At 58.5% G+C, this 16,023-nt stretch overlaps 3 protein-coding genes across 8 annotated transcripts; 1 reads left to right on the top strand and 2 right to left on the bottom strand.

Annotated features, from left to right (window-relative positions):
• The first annotated feature begins 30 nt into the window (after positions 1-30).
• Positions 31-5,139, top strand: Tigd5 (tigger transposable element derived 5). 2 transcript variants are annotated; one of them, XM_077801394.1, is made up of 2 exons: positions 31-1,707; positions 2,367-5,139. In XM_077801394.1, exons 1-2 carry the CDS (start codon positions 70-72, stop codon positions 2,562-2,564), a joined length of 1,836 nt encoding a protein of 611 aa, XP_077657520.1. In that variant the 5' UTR covers positions 31-69; the 3' UTR covers positions 2,565-5,139. The 2 variants fall into 2 exon arrangements, with proteins under 2 accessions (XP_077657520.1, XP_026265658.2); XM_026409873.2 differs by having other exon boundaries at positions 31-2,454.
• Positions 5,140-5,558: 419 nt separating this feature from the next.
• Pycr3 (pyrroline-5-carboxylate reductase 3) lies at positions 5,559-10,534 on the bottom strand. The gene is made up of 6 exons (XM_026409820.2): positions 10,401-10,534; positions 8,857-8,921; positions 8,266-8,445; positions 7,873-8,085; positions 7,470-7,562; positions 5,559-7,310 (listed from the first exon to the last, which is right to left on the bottom strand). The coding sequence occupies exons 1-6, from the start codon at positions 10,492-10,494 to the stop codon at positions 7,128-7,130; spliced, it is 828 nt and encodes a 275-aa protein (XP_026265605.1). The 5' UTR covers positions 10,495-10,534; the 3' UTR covers positions 5,559-7,127.
• A 713-nt stretch (positions 10,535-11,247) lies between these two features.
• Positions 11,248-15,726, bottom strand: Gfus (GDP-L-fucose synthase). Of its 5 annotated transcripts, none has more exons than XM_026409882.2 (11): positions 15,642-15,726; positions 14,969-15,125; positions 14,530-14,644; positions 13,388-13,516; positions 13,230-13,303; positions 12,940-13,073; positions 12,742-12,806; positions 12,405-12,471; positions 12,181-12,260; positions 11,884-11,983; positions 11,248-11,575 (listed from the first exon to the last, which is right to left on the bottom strand). In XM_026409882.2, exons 2-11 carry the CDS (start codon positions 15,112-15,114, stop codon positions 11,520-11,522), a joined length of 966 nt encoding a protein of 321 aa, XP_026265667.1. In that variant the 5' UTR covers positions 15,115-15,125; positions 15,642-15,726; the 3' UTR covers positions 11,248-11,519. The 5 variants fall into 5 exon arrangements, with proteins under 5 accessions (XP_026265667.1, XP_026265666.1, XP_026265665.1 ...); XM_026409881.2 differs by having other exon boundaries at positions 15,681-15,726; XM_026409880.2 differs by having other exon boundaries at positions 15,570-15,721.
• Positions 15,727-16,023: the final 297 nt, after the last annotated feature.

Below are 16,023 nucleotides of genomic sequence, written 5' to 3'. Positions count from 1 at the left end.
CGCCCGCCCCGAGCGGCCCGCGGGCCGGCGTCAGGCTCCCGCGCCCCCGCGGTCTGCTCTGCAGCCGCTATGTACTCCGCGAGTCCTCCCGCAGGCTCGGCCCCGCACTTGGCCCCACACTGCGACCGCTGCCCCCCACCCGGGCGCCTTGCGGAGCCGCCGCGGGCCCCCTTGCCCGCCCCGGACCCCGTCGCGCGCCCGCCGCACGCCGCGCCCGGGCCGCGGCCCCGCGTGGCAGTGAAGATGGCCTTCCGCAAGGCCTACTCCATCAAGGACAAGCTGCAAGCCATCGAGCGCGTCAAGGGCGGCGAGCGGCAGGCCAGTGTGTGCCGAGACTTCGGCGTGCCCGGCGGCACGCTGCGCGGCTGGCTAAAAGACGAGCCCAAGCTGCGCTGGTTCCTGGACCAGCTGGGCGGCGAGGTGGGCACGCAGCGCAAGAAGATGAGGCTGGCCAACGAGGAGGAGATCGACCGCGCGGTCTACTCTTGGTTCCTCACGCTGCGCCAGCACGGCGTGCCACTGTCGGGGCCGGTCATCCAGGCACAGGCCGAGGCCTTCGCGCGCCAGATCTACGGCCCCGAGTGCACCTTCAAGGCTAGTCACGGCTGGTTCTGGCGATGGCAGAAGCGCCATGGCATCTCCAGCCAGCGCATCTACGGCGAGGCCGAGCCCCCGCCTGCTGGACCCGCGCCTGGCCCACCAGTCAAGGAGGAGCCGGCGCAGCCTCCAAGCGGCGGCCCGCTGCCCGACCGGGCACTGGCCGCGCCGCCCCCAGCCGAAGGTGGCTATGGTGACGAGCAGATCTACAATGCCAACGTCACTGGCCTTTACTGGAGGCTGCTTCCGGAGCAGGCTGCACCCCTGGGCACAGCGGACCCCGGGACGAGGGTCTGCGGCTGGAGCGCCGACCGGGTGACAGTGCTGCTGGCCGCCAATTTGACGGGCAGCCACAAGTTGAAGCCACTGGTCATCGGGCAGCTGCCGGACCCGCCCAGCCTGCGCCACCACAACCAGGACAAGTTCCCGGCCTCCTACCGCTACAGCCCCAATGCTTGGCTCAGCCGCCCGCTGCTACGCGGCTGGTTCTTTGAGGAATTCGTTCCGGGCGTCAAGCGCTACCTGCGTCGAAGCTGTCTGCAGCAGAAGGCGGTGCTGCTGGTGGCCTACCCGCCCTGGCCAAGCTGGGCCACCAGGATGCCCGCCCTGGAAGAAAGCGAGGAGACCCCCAGGCGGTTTGGGCCTGAGCCCTTGGGGCCCCCTGAAGAGCTGCAGACACCAGACGGCGCTGTGCGGGTTCTTTTCCTGTCCAAGGGCAGCAGCAGGGCACACATTCCTGCACCGCTGGAGCAGGGTGTGGTGGCTGCCTTCAAGCATCTGTATAAGCGGGAGCTGCTGCGGCTGGCAGTGTCCTGTGCTAGCGGCTCCCCGCTGGACTTTATGCGCAGCTTCATGCTTAAGGACATGCTGTACCTGACTGGCCTCTCCTGGGACCTGGTGCAGGCAGGCAGCATTGAGCGCTGCTGGCTGCTGGGCCTGAGGGCTGCCTTCGAGCCTGGACAGCAGTCAGCCCACCAAGCTGAGGAGGCTGCGGAGCACAGCAGGGCGCTTAGTGACCTCACACATTTGGCTGCTCTGGCCTACAAGCGCCTGGCACCTGAAGAGGTGGCTGAGTGGCTGCACCTGGACGATGATGGGGGCCTCCCTGAGGTCTGCAGAGAGGAAGTGAGCCCTGTCTGGCCCCCTGCATTGGCCCCTCTATCCCCAGCCAGCCTGCCCTCTAGCATGGGGGGTGGAGAAGAGGAGGAAGAGGAGGCCACTGAGCGTGGTGGGGTATTGGTACCCACTGCAGGGGAGGCTGTGTGGGGGCTGGAGACAGCTCTGCGGTGGCTGGAGAGCCAGGACCCCAATGAGGTGGGGCCACTGAGGCTAGTACAGCTGCGCTCACTCATCAGCATGGCTCGGAGGTTGGGGGGCATTGAACCTTCCCTAGCAGTTTCGGATGACAGTGTGTGACCACACTGACCCAATGGCCTTTTTCCTGTACTCAGAAGGAGAGGCATGCACAGTCTCACATCTCCCTCCCTCTCTTCTCCCTGAGGTGGCCCACCACATGGGCCCAGGGGTTACTGGGTCCAAGCCCAGTCCAGCTTGGAGGGGGTCCTTTGGTGAAGTGATGTCCTGCTCCATGGTCCACAGTCTTCTGGGGGGATACCAAGAGAGAGGCCTCAGCTCACACTCTTCCCTGAGCAGGCATATACGTGGGGTTCCCCCTGAACATGCTGGGCACCCAGTCACAGCATCTGAGAGCAGTTGACTGTGCTCTGGCTCTGGCCCCTGTGGGGCTCACACCTTCCTCTCCCCAGCAGGTTATATGTGCACTGGATGAGGCCTCTGCGCCATCGTTCTGCAGCCCTGGTGCTACTTGGTCCTATCATCTCAGTGGAGAAGTAAACCACTTGTTTGCTTTTTTTTTTTTTTTTTTTTTTTTTAACACATTGAATCTGAATCTGTTTTTAAAGGTGCTCTTCAGAGGGGACAGTGAGAACAAGGGCAATATGAGATAGTCTCTGGGTTACTCCTGCCCTTGCTCTGGAAACTATAGGCTCCCATCCTCCTGGATCAGAGCCCAGACCCAGTGCCCAGGAGGCCCAAGCCAGTTGGTCACAATGAAGTGGTAAGGGGAGGATGGACTCAGTACTGAGGTTCTGGATGCAGCAGGGAGTGTAGACTTCTGTTCCACTTGGATTCTAAGTCCTTATGATTTCATTCTCAGTAGATCTTTTATTCCATGGGTTTGGCAAGTGTTAAGACTTGGTCCCTGATTGATTCCCTCATTGACCCCAGAACACTGTCTAACCCCAGGGCTTGGATCCATATAACCTACCTCGGAACAGGCCTGGCACTGGCCCAGCCATCTGGGGACAATCCACAGTGCCTTAGTGCAACCCCCTTGGGCTCTTTTTGCCCCAGCCCCCCTCCCCAAATTTTTCCACTTCTTGATACTGCCAAGGGTGTGGTAGAGGAGCTGCTCCTGGGTAGCTCAGTTTGAGAGAGTGTAGAAAGGGCCAGGTGACTGTCCATCACTCATGCCATTCTGTTGCTCTGTCCAGTTCTAGATTCAGAAGTCTCCCAATGGCCTAGGACTAAGAGGTGCCCATGCCTTTTGCTGCTTTGGCAGAGATGTTGCCCTGAACCCTCATGAGGAGTCTGGTGCCAGGGCTGAGGAGGACCACATGTCCTCACCTGATGTCCTAGTAGTCTAAGCCTTGAACACAAAAACAGTTGGTGGGTGCAGGTGCCTGTGCACAGACATTATGTCCATGGACCAGAAGGGCTGTAACTGACAGTGGAGCAGTAGGAGGAAGTACCTCCCCAGAACGATTTCCACTCGGGTCTAAGAACAAACGGCTCCTTGGAACTGCCCCAGTCCAAAAAAAAAAAAGAACATGTGCTTGTGTGACACACACATGTAATATTATACATATCTCAAACCTGAGTGCAAGGGAAAGTATGAGAATCTGGGAGGAAGAGAATCAAAAGTCCACCTGTCTAAGTTTAGGCAGCAGCCTCCATTCATACCTGCTGAAGCTCATCTGGCCACCTCCATGTCCAACCTCCCTGAGCCTGCAGACCTAGAGAGTCTTTGGTGGTCAGGGCTGGCTAAGGATCTCCAGCCTAAGTAACTGGGACTGGGCCCCAGGAGATCTAAAGCATTTACACCAGAGCCTTCCTATCTACCCAGCACCCAGACTAGGAGCTGGTACCCTGCTCCTCTGGCTCTGCCTCCAGGGCTCTGAGGAAAAGTGAACTTTGGACCAGGAGCATGGTGAGGACTGCACACTGGACCTTAGTGTGCATGCAGACTGGGTAGCCTCAAGTAGCAGCCCTCTTGGTGTCTAAGAAACCAGGGGTGAGACCTCTTACTTGTTCACCACCTGTCCCATGCCTCTTGAAAGGACACTCATGGCCTGGGAGGTGGTTCTGGTCTGTCCCTTTGGCACCAGATGACCACTCTATAACAAGCTAAATGCAGGCCGGCAGGGTTTTAGGGAGCTCCTTAGTGTCTGTCAAGTTGTGGGTTTGTGTACTGACATTTGCTGGTCCATGAAACACCCCGAGAGGGCTCAGAAGGTGTTGCCTTGGGCCGGAGATGTTGCTCAGTGGAAGACATCTGCCTTGTGTACATGAAGCCCAGGGATGGATCCTCAGCACCACACAAAAAAAAAAAAAAAAAAAAGTGTTTCTGTAAAATGAGATACACTGGTGTTCCTGTGGGCCATGGGCAGTTTCAGGTGGTTGTCGCCTGCTTGTGGAGAGAGCTGCTCTGCTCTGATCCCTGGCCCCATGGGCATCCGCAGCTATGGGTCTCAGGGACCCCTGGGGCCTTGCAGTGGTGCACAGATGCTTAGCCCCAACCATAGCTCTACCACTGGCTCACAGCCACCCCATTTCTGGGTTTGGCTCTGTGGTAGGGATACCCCAGGGTTCATGGACCCCTTCAGGAGGGCTGCATACCCAGCTGGCCTGTGCCCCACTGCTGTTCACTGTGGGCTTTCTGAGTTTGCCACCTCTGGCTTGAGATAACATGGCAAGTCACTGAGGAGCTTGAAGCTGCAGTTTCTCCTTGGCAGGTGGCAGCCCTTGGGCTGTGGTAATGCTGGCAGATAGCAGCTTCTGCTTCAGGGTCATTAGCAAAGTTCCTGGGCTGGGGAAGGGAAGGCATTGTGAATAAAAAGGCAAATGCAGGTTGTTGAAGCCATCACCAAACCACTGTTTTGGGGGGAAGGATATGGCTGCACAGCCACAGGCGGTCTTCCCCCAGGCCTCTGCACACTTGGGAAGTGACTGCCTGAACATCAGTTGGGCTGTGGGTGGAACAGCATGCTCGGAGAGGGAGAGAGGGGGAGCTCCCTAAGCTGGGGACATGGTCCTCCAGGAGCCTGGCAATCTGGCCCTCACTGGGTGTGCCCAAGGGTGACACCTGACCCCAGCAGTGTGTCCTCAAGAAGACCGTAGGCATATGAGGTTCATGCAGTGTCCAGGGACCTTCCTCTAGCACTCAGCCCACTCACAGCTGAGTGCTCACGGCCACATAGCCCAGTGGCACTTGTGTAATAAATATGGAACATGTCAACTTCATGAGCACCTATTTCAGTCTTATTTTTGTAACTCTTGGCCCAGTGCCTGAACCTGGAACACCGCACAGATTGGGAGGCATAAAAGTTGAGCAGTAGTGATTGAAGAGGGTACCCTGGTCACAGCCAGTTTCCACCTTGAAAAGCTGTAATTTTAGCCTGGCAGCATAAAACAGAAGAGGATTAGATGGCATGATCACAACCCTGTTCCCCATCACAGTTTCCCTTCTTGAATAACTAATGTGTCTTTGTTTTGGGCCATAGCTGGGCCTGGGGCTCCATCACAGCCTGCAAAAGTTCAGGAGAGGTGCTTTCCCTGCCAGGTCTCAGGCAGTGACAGGTGTTGGCTCATACAATAGTGGTTCTCTTAGCAGGTGGCTCTTAGGTGGGCTGCCCAAGGAGTTCCTGCTCAGTGCAGCCTACAGTGTCTTGGAACCCCAACATGCCCAGGCTTGGTGTGGCCTGATCAGGGTCAAGATACAGGGCAGTGGGTGATCCTGTGTCTGTACAACCCACATGATAGTGACCTGTAGCTAGAATGGGACCCTCTGCCATTCACACTGCCTACACCTGCTCCTACTCTTGAGGTATGTCTTCAAAAGTTTCAGGCACTTGCAACTTGGATTTCTCAGCCTATAATCAAAGACCAGTTCACCCAGAGCTCTGAGATGTCCTTTATTCCCATTTCACAGATAAGGAAATCAGGCTGGCTCTTCTGACAAGTGAAAGCACTTCTGACTAAGGGGTCACTGACCGAGAGCAGCCATCTTCTGGCTGGGAAAGGGGTTTGGTGGGATGCCCTGGGCAGCAGTCTTGGGGAGAATGAGTGAGACAGTGTAGAGACAGGAGGCATGGCAGAGAATTACACACAGGGATGGAACATCCTGTCCCTGCTGCCTAAGTGCCACTAGCCCTGCTTCATAATATACCTACCATCACCCAGCTAGCAAATGGCACTGTCAGAGCCACCCAAGCCAGACATGCAGGTGCTTTTACCCAGGCTCAGGAGGCTAGGAGTGGAAGCAAGGGAGAGTGCAGCACACCCGAGTCTGTGTGGCAAGCAGGCCCAGGAGAGCAGAGCCAGAGGGATGGGTGGTGCCCAGTGTAAGGATCAGAGCTACATGCTGCTAGGCCAGACCCTCCCCACTCAGGGACCTCAGAGCCCCAGCCCTCAGCCTCATGGCCTTGCTCCTCTCCTAGTCCTAGCTTTTCTGACTTGTGGTTCATCTTAAGGGACATACTTCAGAGTCCAATCCTGCAGAGGCCAGTGTAATGATGCCATGGCCGCAGGACCTCCAAGACTTCTGACCCAAGAGGCCATCCCAGGGCCTGGCTCCACCTGACTATGTGCCAGGAGCTTAAGGTCCAAAGGAGGGAGGGGACATCTGGCTGGCAGGGGGTGGGCCTCCTCTCCCAGACGCTGAGCAGCCTCTCTGACTGCCCACTGCCCACCTGGTACTGCCCAAACACTGAGGTGGACCCAACAGGCACACAGCCTTCCCAACAGCAGCAGGCCAAGCTTACTGGCTTTAAGGAGGGAAGGGTGCATCTTGTGCAGACTCCATGGTCCTGTGCAGGTCCTGGAGCTGGGATGAGAGCGCTGGCCAGGCTGCACTGCTGAGAAATCTGAGGAAGGGCCAGTGCTCCAGACCAGTCCCAGCTACTCTTGTTGCCAGCAGCTCTGCTCCTGGCCTCCAACCACCCCAAAATGCAGGCCCCTAAGAAAGAACATCACCCACTATGGTGGGCTCATTAGGGGTAAGGTCACCACTATTACGGGTGGGAGATCCCCACAGGAGGGGCTGCATTTATCTCTGCATTTATCACTTGTGTGGAATGGAAAGAGAATTGTGGTCCTTAAGGGAAGGGAAGGAGGGAACTGGGTGGGGTGGGTCTGGGCAGCAAGGAGGCCAGTGTGCCACAAAGGGCTGTTCTAGGCACTCAGGAGATTCAGGTGGGCGAGGAGCCATGGCCTCCTCTTGAGCTTGGGACCTATTTCCTGCTGAGCTCTTTCGCCCGGCAGGTGGCAGCTTCCACAGCACTCATAGTAGCCGCTCGCAGTCCACCTTGTTCCAAGGCGTGGAGCCCATAGATGGTGGTGCCAGCTGGTGTAAGCACATCTGTCCGTAGTTGGGCCGGGTGCTGTCCCTCCTGCTGCAGCAGCTTGGCTGTCCCCTGGGAAGACAGACATTAGGGGTGGTCACTCAAGAGAGGTGGGGTAGCTACATGTTTCCCCAACCTTGGCCTGGGATTGCAGGCCTGCTTCCTCCCTGCCCACTGGAGATGGTACAGGTTGGACTTTTCCAACCTTCCCCTGGGAAGACCCTCACTCACCAGCAGGGTCTGGGCAGCAATGCGGTGAGCCAGAGCACTGGGCATACCCATCTTGATGGCGCCTTCAGCCAGGGCCTCAGAGAATGTGCACACCTATAGCAGCAGCATGGTGGAAGGGTAACGTCAATGCTGACACTGCCCAGACATAGCTCCCGGCCTTGAGAAGCCTCAGAAGCTTCAGGAACAAGGCCTGGAGCATTACCATGCATGCCCAGAGCCAAGATCAGCCCCAAAGGCCACCAAAGCACAAAGTTTGGAGAGGGAGAAGGGCTAACAAGAGGCTTGGAGCCAGCACTTGAGGCCCCAAGGCTGGACTCCTGAGGGCACAGGTATCATGTGAAACTGGGAGGGCCTCTTTTGGTTGGGGGCTTACCTGCTGGGGTATGGGCAACTCAATACTCACAAAGGCTACACCACTGCCACTGAGGCCAGTGTGGATGTCCACATAAGCCTCAGGCACCTCCTCACACTGCCCACAGGCCTCCAGCAGATTTTGCAGGAGCTTGGCCTCCTCGCTCCCAGCATGGTGACCCCGTGCCATCACCATGGCCCCCTCCTGGACTATGCAGGGCAGATTGGGTGAGACTCGTAGCACTCGTGTGTTCGGGGGCAGCAGCTGGTCAGAGAGAGGTCAGAATCAGGCAGCCTGCAGGACAGGGCCCTGACAGGCGATATCTCAGGCAACTGTAGGCTCCAGTCCCCATGTCCCAGGCAGTGTCAAGAGGCTGTCTGCTACTCCAGTCCGACCAGCACAGCCGAGGCTGTGGTCAAGGCCTCACCCACAAGTGTTGCTCACCTCCTCCAGGGTGCTCAGGGAGACCCCAGCAGCCACAGACACCAAGACATGCTCAGCAGTGACCACAGGAGCCACCTCTTTCAGGACAGCTGGCAGGACTTGGGGCTTGGTGGCAAAGATGACGAGCGAGCAGCTCTGCAGCACTTCCTGGTTAGAGTGAGTGGTCTGGCAACCCAGAGCCTGCAGAGGGACACCAGGACCAGGACCAGGACCAGAGCTGCATGAGCGGGCACTCTACCACACCACAAGCTGCCCTCCATCCCATGAGTCCCCTCAGGCCTCTTTCACTTTAAGAATCTGCATTAGCCCTGCTCCCAATAGCCAAGACCACCCAACTGGCCCTGTTCTTCACAGACCCCCAAGCCTGCACCTTCCTGACCCCTCCATCCCAATGAATACCCATGCCCAGTCCTGCCTACCCCCATAGAGCACAAATGTGTTCAACTTGTATCTGCGCCTCCCCCTGCAACCTTGACTTTCCTCTTGGCCTTTGACCTCCCTTTCCCCAGCCACCCAGACAGTCTTAATAAGCTACACTTTCCTGAACCTAATGACTGTCTCAGGAGGACAAGTCATCTGGGCCCTGCTCACCCGGAAGTGGCAGAGGTTCCTGTCTGTTGGTGCACTGGCCAGCACCTGCTTAGCTTCCACTTTGCCTAGAGAGAAAGGCAGAGGTGGAGGCCACTGATGAGGAGGAGATGGAATGGCCTGGCAACCCGAAGTCAGGCTATCAAACCCACCTGATTCAACTCGGCAGTCACTGTCACCTGCCTGCTGCTGGACACAGGGGCCAGGAGTTTGTCTGGTCCTGTGAGGACACAGATGCTAGGGGCCCCAGCCCCCAGGGAAGGGATGGCTGCCTGGAGCACTTAGGTTGTTGGCCAAGGGACAGAACCCAGAGGGAGCACCAGGTCTCGGGATGGGGTGGAGGAGTGGGTATGAAGCAGCTAACAGAAGGTTCAGCAGCAGCTGGGCTTCCTTGAAGGAAAGGAGTGTGCTAGGATGTCCTAGAGGAAGCTAAATGACCATTTGGTGGAACCTGTCTGCTTTTGTAGGATATAGGGATGAGAAAACTGAGCCAGATTTCTGTAAGGTGGAACAGGAAGACAGAAATGCACACCATGGCCCCTGGATGCAAGTGAACCATCAGGTTTTGCCTGAGACTGTGGTAAACTATTTTCTGATTGATTGTGACCTGTCTGGACTTTGAAGTATGGCTGAAGGCAGAGAGCCAAAGGTCACCAGATCCCTATCTGTAACTTACATGCAAAGGTTTCTAAATGCTGTGCAGTATAAGATTAGGGTGGCAGTAATGCCCCTGCTATATACTATTGAGCCCAGCTGGGATGATATCCCTGGCCCAGAAGACATTGGTGTTGTCTAAAGACCAGCTGTCACAACTCAAAGGTAACTAGCATCTAGGGAGAAGAGGCCCAGAAGGCTACATGCCCTTGGATACACAGGAGAAATTATCTGGTCTAAATGTCCACAATGCTGTCCACAATTGGATGTGGAGCCTGCACACAAATAGAAAAAATAATTAGAAGCTCAGGAAGGCCACCCGGACCTAGGCCATGAGTCCAGGAAACTGGCCATAGATGCCAGGGTATGTCAACACTGTCCAGGAGAAATACGGTTCAAACCAAATGTGTAACTATAAATTCCCTAGCAGCCACTTAAAGTCAATAAGAAACAGGTGAAGTTAATTATATTCTTTACACCCAAAGTATACAAAGTCACAGCTGTACTAAAAAAAAAAAAAAAAAAAAGCCTAAGGCATGTTACTTTTCTAACTCTTCCCAAACCAGAATGTTCTTTATTCTGCTCATCCACACGTGATCCAGAGGCTGGTTTCACACAAGGCTCATGGCCAGGTGGGGCAGCAGCCCTGGCCGCCCACAGTAGGAAGCCAAGTCTAGAGGAGAGGGTGGGCACCACGCCTGGCACAGCCACAGCTGGTGGAAAGAGAGCTCAGCCAGCCCAGAGATCTTGGGGGCGTGGGGACCGTGGAAGCCCCGGGAGCTTGCTGCCCAGGAGCCCTGCAGTTCACAGCTTCCACCCGGGCGCGCCCCTCCCACCCAGCCAGGCGACCTGTTCCCACAAAGGACCCCCCCAACCAGCGACAGCCACCCCACCTGCTCGGATGAGGCCTTGCGCAATGGCTTCCGCCATGCGGCCCGCGCCCACGAAGCCCACGCGCAGCCGGGCTGGCACCGCCGCAGCCTCCATCGCGTCCGGGGTCACTACTTGCGAGGCTGAGGCGATAGGCCCCGCCCCTCGCTGCTCATTGGCTGCAGGAACTACGGGGCTCCTCATCGCCTTTTGCGGGGAAGTCGGTGGGCGGGGCGTACCAGCACACCGGTCAGTGCTGACAGTAATAGGGAGCTGTGGTGGGTTCTGGACCCAGCTAGGGGCCAGACCTTGTTTTTTACTGACTGCATGTCTGTCCACTGAAAATGCGACAGCCAATGATACTCAACCCTCTGGTGGCTGGAGCTGACCTACCAAAAAAACAGTGCAGCCTCCCCCAACCCCCTACCACGCAACCAGCTGCTGCAAAGGGCTATGAGATGAAGGGCCAGACCTGGCCCAGCTCTTCTAGAGTCTCAGGGAAGTCCGTGCTACCCAATCACCAGCCCCAGGTCCTCCTCACAATATCAGACAGCCCGCTGAGCTCGTCCAAATCCACACCCTGCGTCTTTCCTGAAGGTCCTCAGGGTTCAGATGAGCAGGCCCCAAGGAGCTGCTCACCCAGGCCTAAAAGGGCTAGGCTTGACTAAGATCCAACGGGACTACGGAGACATTCCCTCTCCGCACCTCAGCCCATCAACAGCCTGTTCTGCCTGCTGCTTCCTGCTCCTCAGAATCAGTTCTCAGGGGCTGATGATCCCAAGGGAAGAATGGGCCCCAGGACTGGCCAGTCTGGAAGACAGTCAGTGCTGGGTGTGGGGGATGGCTGAGCACAGAGCTGCCCAAAACAGGTCTGTGGAAACGTACTTTATTGGCTCCCAGACAAAGCACAGCGGGCCCAGAGTGCACTGAGAACAGGGCGGTGGGGGGTGAGGTGCTGGGCCGGGCCTTGATTTCCCTGAGGATGAGCACAAATGGGTCCCCGCTGGACAACTGCCTGGAACCCCTGGCCGAGGCAGTGGGACGTGGCCCGGGTTGCTGAGCAGCGTCCTTGGTTCCTGGCAAGGTCTGAAGGTGGGGGGCGCTGGGCTTTGCCAGCTGAGTGCCTGCTCGTCTGCACAGCTTTACTTCCGGGCCTGCTCATAGTTGTCAGTGAACCAGGCACAGGTCTCCTTTACAGCTGCAGGTGGACAAGTGAGGGCTGGTAAGCAGGTGAGGGCCAAGACCACAGTGACCCACAGGACCCAGGGAGGGTACAGGCCCCAGGGACACAGGGAAGTCACTTCCTCCAAGCTGCAGTACCCTGACTCCCAGGTGACCAGGCCTGGTGACCAAATCTGCAGAGCACCCCACCTCCACATCACAGTAGGAAAGCAGAAGCCACAGCAAGGAGCAAAAGGGAGGAGCAGTGGAGGGGGGTCCAAAGCCAGGGGGGGCCGGGGGATATGAGGTTGCCAAGGGGAGGACACTGGAGGGGGAGGGGCTCACCCTGCTTGAAAGGTGTGAACCGGAAGTCAGGTAGGTAGCCCCGAAGCTTGCTGTTGCTGGCTGTCTTCTTAAACTGCCCGTCTGACTTGGTGGTATCATACTAGGCACCTTGGTCAAGGCCACAGCAGAAGGTACACCCCACCTCTTTGCTACTTTAAACCTGCCTTTCCTGGGGAGGGAGCGAGGCCGAGACAGACCCCCCTCCAGCTGCCAGGGCAAGTACCACCAGGCCACAAAATGGTGTTAGGCTGAGTGTCCCACCTGGGCTTCAGTTCCTCTAGAGCACCCAAAGGATACGGTGACTTCCCCGTGGAAGCCCATGGCCTCCATCACAGCCTCAGCTGCCTCCTTGATGGAGACCTCATCTTCCTCGCCCACTGTGGGAGCAATGGGCAGTGGCCTATTAGGCTTCCTATCAGACTCCCATGGGTATTTCTGCCCCCACTCCTCTGCCAGCCCTCAAAGACAAACTGGGTCTTGTCCCACTGTAGGAATGGGGTGTGGGGGCTGTGGGTGCGAACCTGAGAGGATGATGGGCTCCACCTCACTGTACTCCCGTAGGACCCAGATGAAGAGCCGGGCCAAGTCCTGGAGGTCAGGCAGGCAGGTAGGTCAGAGCCCACAGTGACAATCAGATGAGGGAGCCAGGGGGCCACACTGCTATCTCTGCTCACTGGGGGCACAGCCATGGCTCACCCAGGAGGGTATGGGGTTCCTCCTCCAGGCAGCCCTTTCTCTTGCTGAGTTCACAGCTGGACCAGGGACTCCCAGGCACCTCCAGGCACCCATAGGGACTCTACCCAGACCCCCTCATGCCACTGCCTCCCCATCAACCCAGCAGGCCAGCCTTATACACACCAGCGAGTAGATGAACTGCCTCCGTGGTTTCCCTGTACCCCACACTGTCAGGGCAGAGCCACTGCCTGCAGATTAGGGGCAAGAGCAATTGTCAGAAGCATTCCAGCTGCCATGAGCTGTCTAGATGGGGGCCCAGGGACCCCATCAGGCCAGAACCCTGGGAACTCTGGATGGGACATGCTGGGCAGCTGCACTCACTCTTCGCCAGGTGCACCTTGTGGATAAGGCCGGGCAGCACATGGCCATCTTCAATGTTGAAGTTGTCGTGGGGCCCAAAGACGTTGGTGGGGATGACAGCGGTGAATGTGCAGCCATGCTGCTGAAAATAGGCCCTGCAGAGGCCCAGCATCTCCTGCCTCATCCCAGGACACAGACCCCACCCACAGCTGGTCTCTCACAGATGCAAACACCAGACTCAAGAAGGCAGCCACCCAACTAGCCCCACCACCCACTCCTGGTTAGGCCTGGCCAAGGCAGCAGAGGAGGACCTGTTCTGCACGTCAATCATCCTCTTGGCATAGGAGTACCCAAAATTGCTGTTGTGGGGTGGCCCGTTGTGGATCTATGGGAGCAAAAGATGCACTGAGGCTCCCACTTCCAGGTTCCACCCACAGACCAAGTCCTACCCCACATAGGCCCCCCTCACCATGGTCTCATCAATAGGGTAGGTGGTCTTGTCAGGGAAGATACAGGTGGACAGGCAGGAGACCACCTTGCAGACGCCCACCTCGAAGGCAGAATGCAGGACATTGTCGTTGATGTGCACATTCCTCCTCTGCAGGGTGGAGCAGGGCAGGTCAGGCTGCCCAGGCAGGAACCCAGCCCCTTTCCACTCCTCCAAAGACAGAGGTGGGGACATACTCTGGCCCCTCAGACATAGGCAGTACCTGTGCCTGTTCGTCTAACTCCTCCTGGGACAAGACAAAGCCTCTCAGCACTGACCTTACTGAAGCCACTATCCCTATCATAGCCACATAGGGTCTGTTCTGTTCTGCCTGCCTGCCTGGGGTTGCTGAAGGCAGGGCAGGTCGCAGAAGAAGGGACAGGAGCTCAGGGGCCTAACCTAGCCCTGGGTGGGAAGCTCCCACTACACAAAAATGGCCCCTCCCCTGCCCACCCCAGGGGAGCTCACACCCAGGTCTCCTTCCCTGTGGCCTACCCTGATCCCCCATGACTCCCAGTTCCCTTTCCTAAATTGACATGAGATGGCCATGGCATTTGGCCTGGCCTCAGAACAGGGAAGAGGCTGGTGGCCAGGCAACTTATGGGGGAGGCTGAGATAGACAAGGAGGGCCATGGGTGACAGTGACCCTGGGCAGAGTCTTGCGGAAGCTTCTGATCCCAGTGCTGGCACAGGCCAGTCAGGCTAAGGCTGCTGCCCAGAGGCAGGAGGCCAACCAGTAGGGGTACAGCCCTTACATTATACCCCCTATTCCCAGGGCACAGACACCCTTGCACCCCATCGAGCACGGTGGGCCTGGCTCAGGAAGCAGGAGCCAGCCTCAAGCCACGTAGAATGACAGCTTCTTTCAAATCCCCCACCCTCTTTGCAGGTTGACTTTTTACTGATCTAAATGCCCCCAGACCCACCTACATGGCCTTCTGCCTGCAGCACGAATGTGTGTCACTGGGAGTCCCTCAGGGGCTGCCCCCATCAGGCTGTGCCAAGCCCCAATCCTCAGGGACTCCACGAGGTAGGAAGAGGAACCTGAGAGTGGGAGACCCCCTAGAAAGTTCTCAGAACCTGGACTCCTGTCTTCCAGTGCTTGCTGTCTCCCCCCAACTTACCCAGAAGTCCAAATTGTATTTGATATTCCGGAACAGGCCCCCTACCATTGCAGCAAGGTGGATGACATGAGTGGGCTGGACCCTCTGGAACAGGGCTTGGGTCTGTGCTGTGTCCCTGGAGGAAGCCGGGTTGTCAGGGGCCCCGTGGAGGGCCCTGTATGGAGGAATGGAGGCTAGTACTAAGTGGGACCATTGCAGAAGGGGCAGCCAAAAGCACAAGTGGTGGAGTTCAGTGGGTAGCTGTGAAGGAATGGCTTGCAGAGAGGAATGGGAGGATGCCTGCCCAGAGCAGCACACCTAGGCCAGGCCAGACACCTGGCAGGGAGGGCCCAGACTGGGGCCAAGCTGGGGCTGGGGGGCAGCAGATATGACTCCAGACTCTTCTGTCTGGAGAGGGCATGGGGAGGAGGGGAATGCTTCTGGGATGGTCTCCACTCACGTGAGGTCAGCATCTTTGGAGGAGACAAACACCCATTCCTCTCCAGGAAGGCCAGCCCCATCTTCCACCACCTTCTGGATGGCTCTGCCCACCAGTCCAGAGCCCCCTGTCACTAGGATCCGCATGGACCTCTGGGGGTCACCCATGGTGGCTGTACCTGGAGGGCCAAATTGGTGTGAGGCCAAGGCCATCTGGTTCCAATCCTTCCATGCCGCATCACCGGGGGCAACGGTCACAGGGGCAGACCCCGAGAGGGGACAGAGGCCACAAGAAGTCAGACAGACCCTGCTGGACTGAATCACACCACCTCCCAGTCCTGTTTCCCACGGCCCTGCCTGGGGCTCCACAGCGGCCTGGAGGCTACCATCGGAACCAGAGCAGCTGGAGGCAGAAAACCTTGGCGCTGAGGCTCCAGGAGCAAATCGTGGGGGCTACTCTCAGCCAAAGCCCACAAGCCACAGACAGGCAAGGGGCAGTACGGTGTTGGCAGCCCCGTGTCCACCCACGCCTGGCTGGTCCCTGGAGGCCCTCGCGAGCCAGGTTCTTCCCCGCAGGCCGCGGGCTGGAGGAACCCCGCGCGCCGCCGCCGGGAGGACCCAACCTGGGAGCTGGATATCGGCTCCGGCCGCAGGGCCCCCACGACCACTCTGACGGGAGGGGCCCCGCCGGACACCTGGCGGTCCCCACCGGCTTGCGGCCCGCGCCGTCTCACCCGCGCCCGGCCCCCAGCGCTGGCAGCTTCCGGCGCGGTCGGCGGCGGCGCGGTCGTGGGGCGGGCGGCCCGCGGCACTCTGGGAGCCGAGTCCCGGCTGCGCCGGCGCCGCTCGGGCGCTTCCGGGAAACGCGCAGGGCCGCGCGGGAGTCCGAGCCCCGGGCGCGCCCGCCAGGTTCCAGCGCCTGCCCGGGCCTCTGGGGACTGGCGAGGGCTGCGCGCCCGGCCCCCGCGCGCTGCGTGGCCCTGGCAGAGCCCGGCCGCCCCGAGCCGCGCCGCTCGCCCGCGCGATGCTTCTGGCGCGCGGTGCCGGGGCCTGGGGCCAGGCGCGTGGGGACGCGCA

The sequence above is a fragment of the Urocitellus parryii genome, chromosome 7 (assembly GCF_045843805.1).
Source record: "Urocitellus parryii isolate mUroPar1 chromosome 7, mUroPar1.hap1, whole genome shotgun sequence".
In the NCBI taxonomy this organism is placed as follows: domain Eukaryota; kingdom Metazoa; phylum Chordata; class Mammalia; order Rodentia; family Sciuridae; genus Urocitellus; species Urocitellus parryii.
The sequence above is the reverse complement of the archived record's forward strand: the minus strand, read 5'-3'. Positions and strand labels throughout refer to the sequence as shown.

Coding starts and splice junctions, on each gene's coding strand:
- Gfus (XM_026409882.2), bottom strand. CDS start 15,114: ATGGGTGACCCCCAGAGGTCCATGCGGATCCTAGTGACAGGGGGCTCT. Junction 13,517..14,529: donor AATACAATTTGGACTTCTGG/GTAAGTTGGGGG, acceptor TCCACCCTGCAG/AGGAGGAATGTGCACATCAA. Junction 12,261..12,404: donor GGAGCCCATCATCCTCTCAG/GTTCGCACCCAC, acceptor TTGCTCCCACAG/TGGGCGAGGAAGATGAGGTC.
- Pycr3 (XM_026409820.2), bottom strand. CDS start 10,494: ATGGAGGCTGCGGCGGTGCCAGCCCGGCTGCGCGTGGGCTTCGTGGGC. Junction 8,922..10,400: donor GCAAGGCCTCATCCGAGCAG/GTGGGGTGGCTG, acceptor CTTTCTCTCTAG/GCAAAGTGGAAGCTAAGCAG. Junction 7,311..7,469: donor TTGCTGCCCAGACCCTGCTG/GTGAGTGAGGGT, acceptor CTGTCTTCCCAG/GGGACAGCCAAGCTGCTGCA.
- Tigd5 (XM_026409873.2), top strand. CDS start 70: ATGTACTCCGCGAGTCCTCCCGCAGGCTCGGCCCCGCACTTGGCCCCA.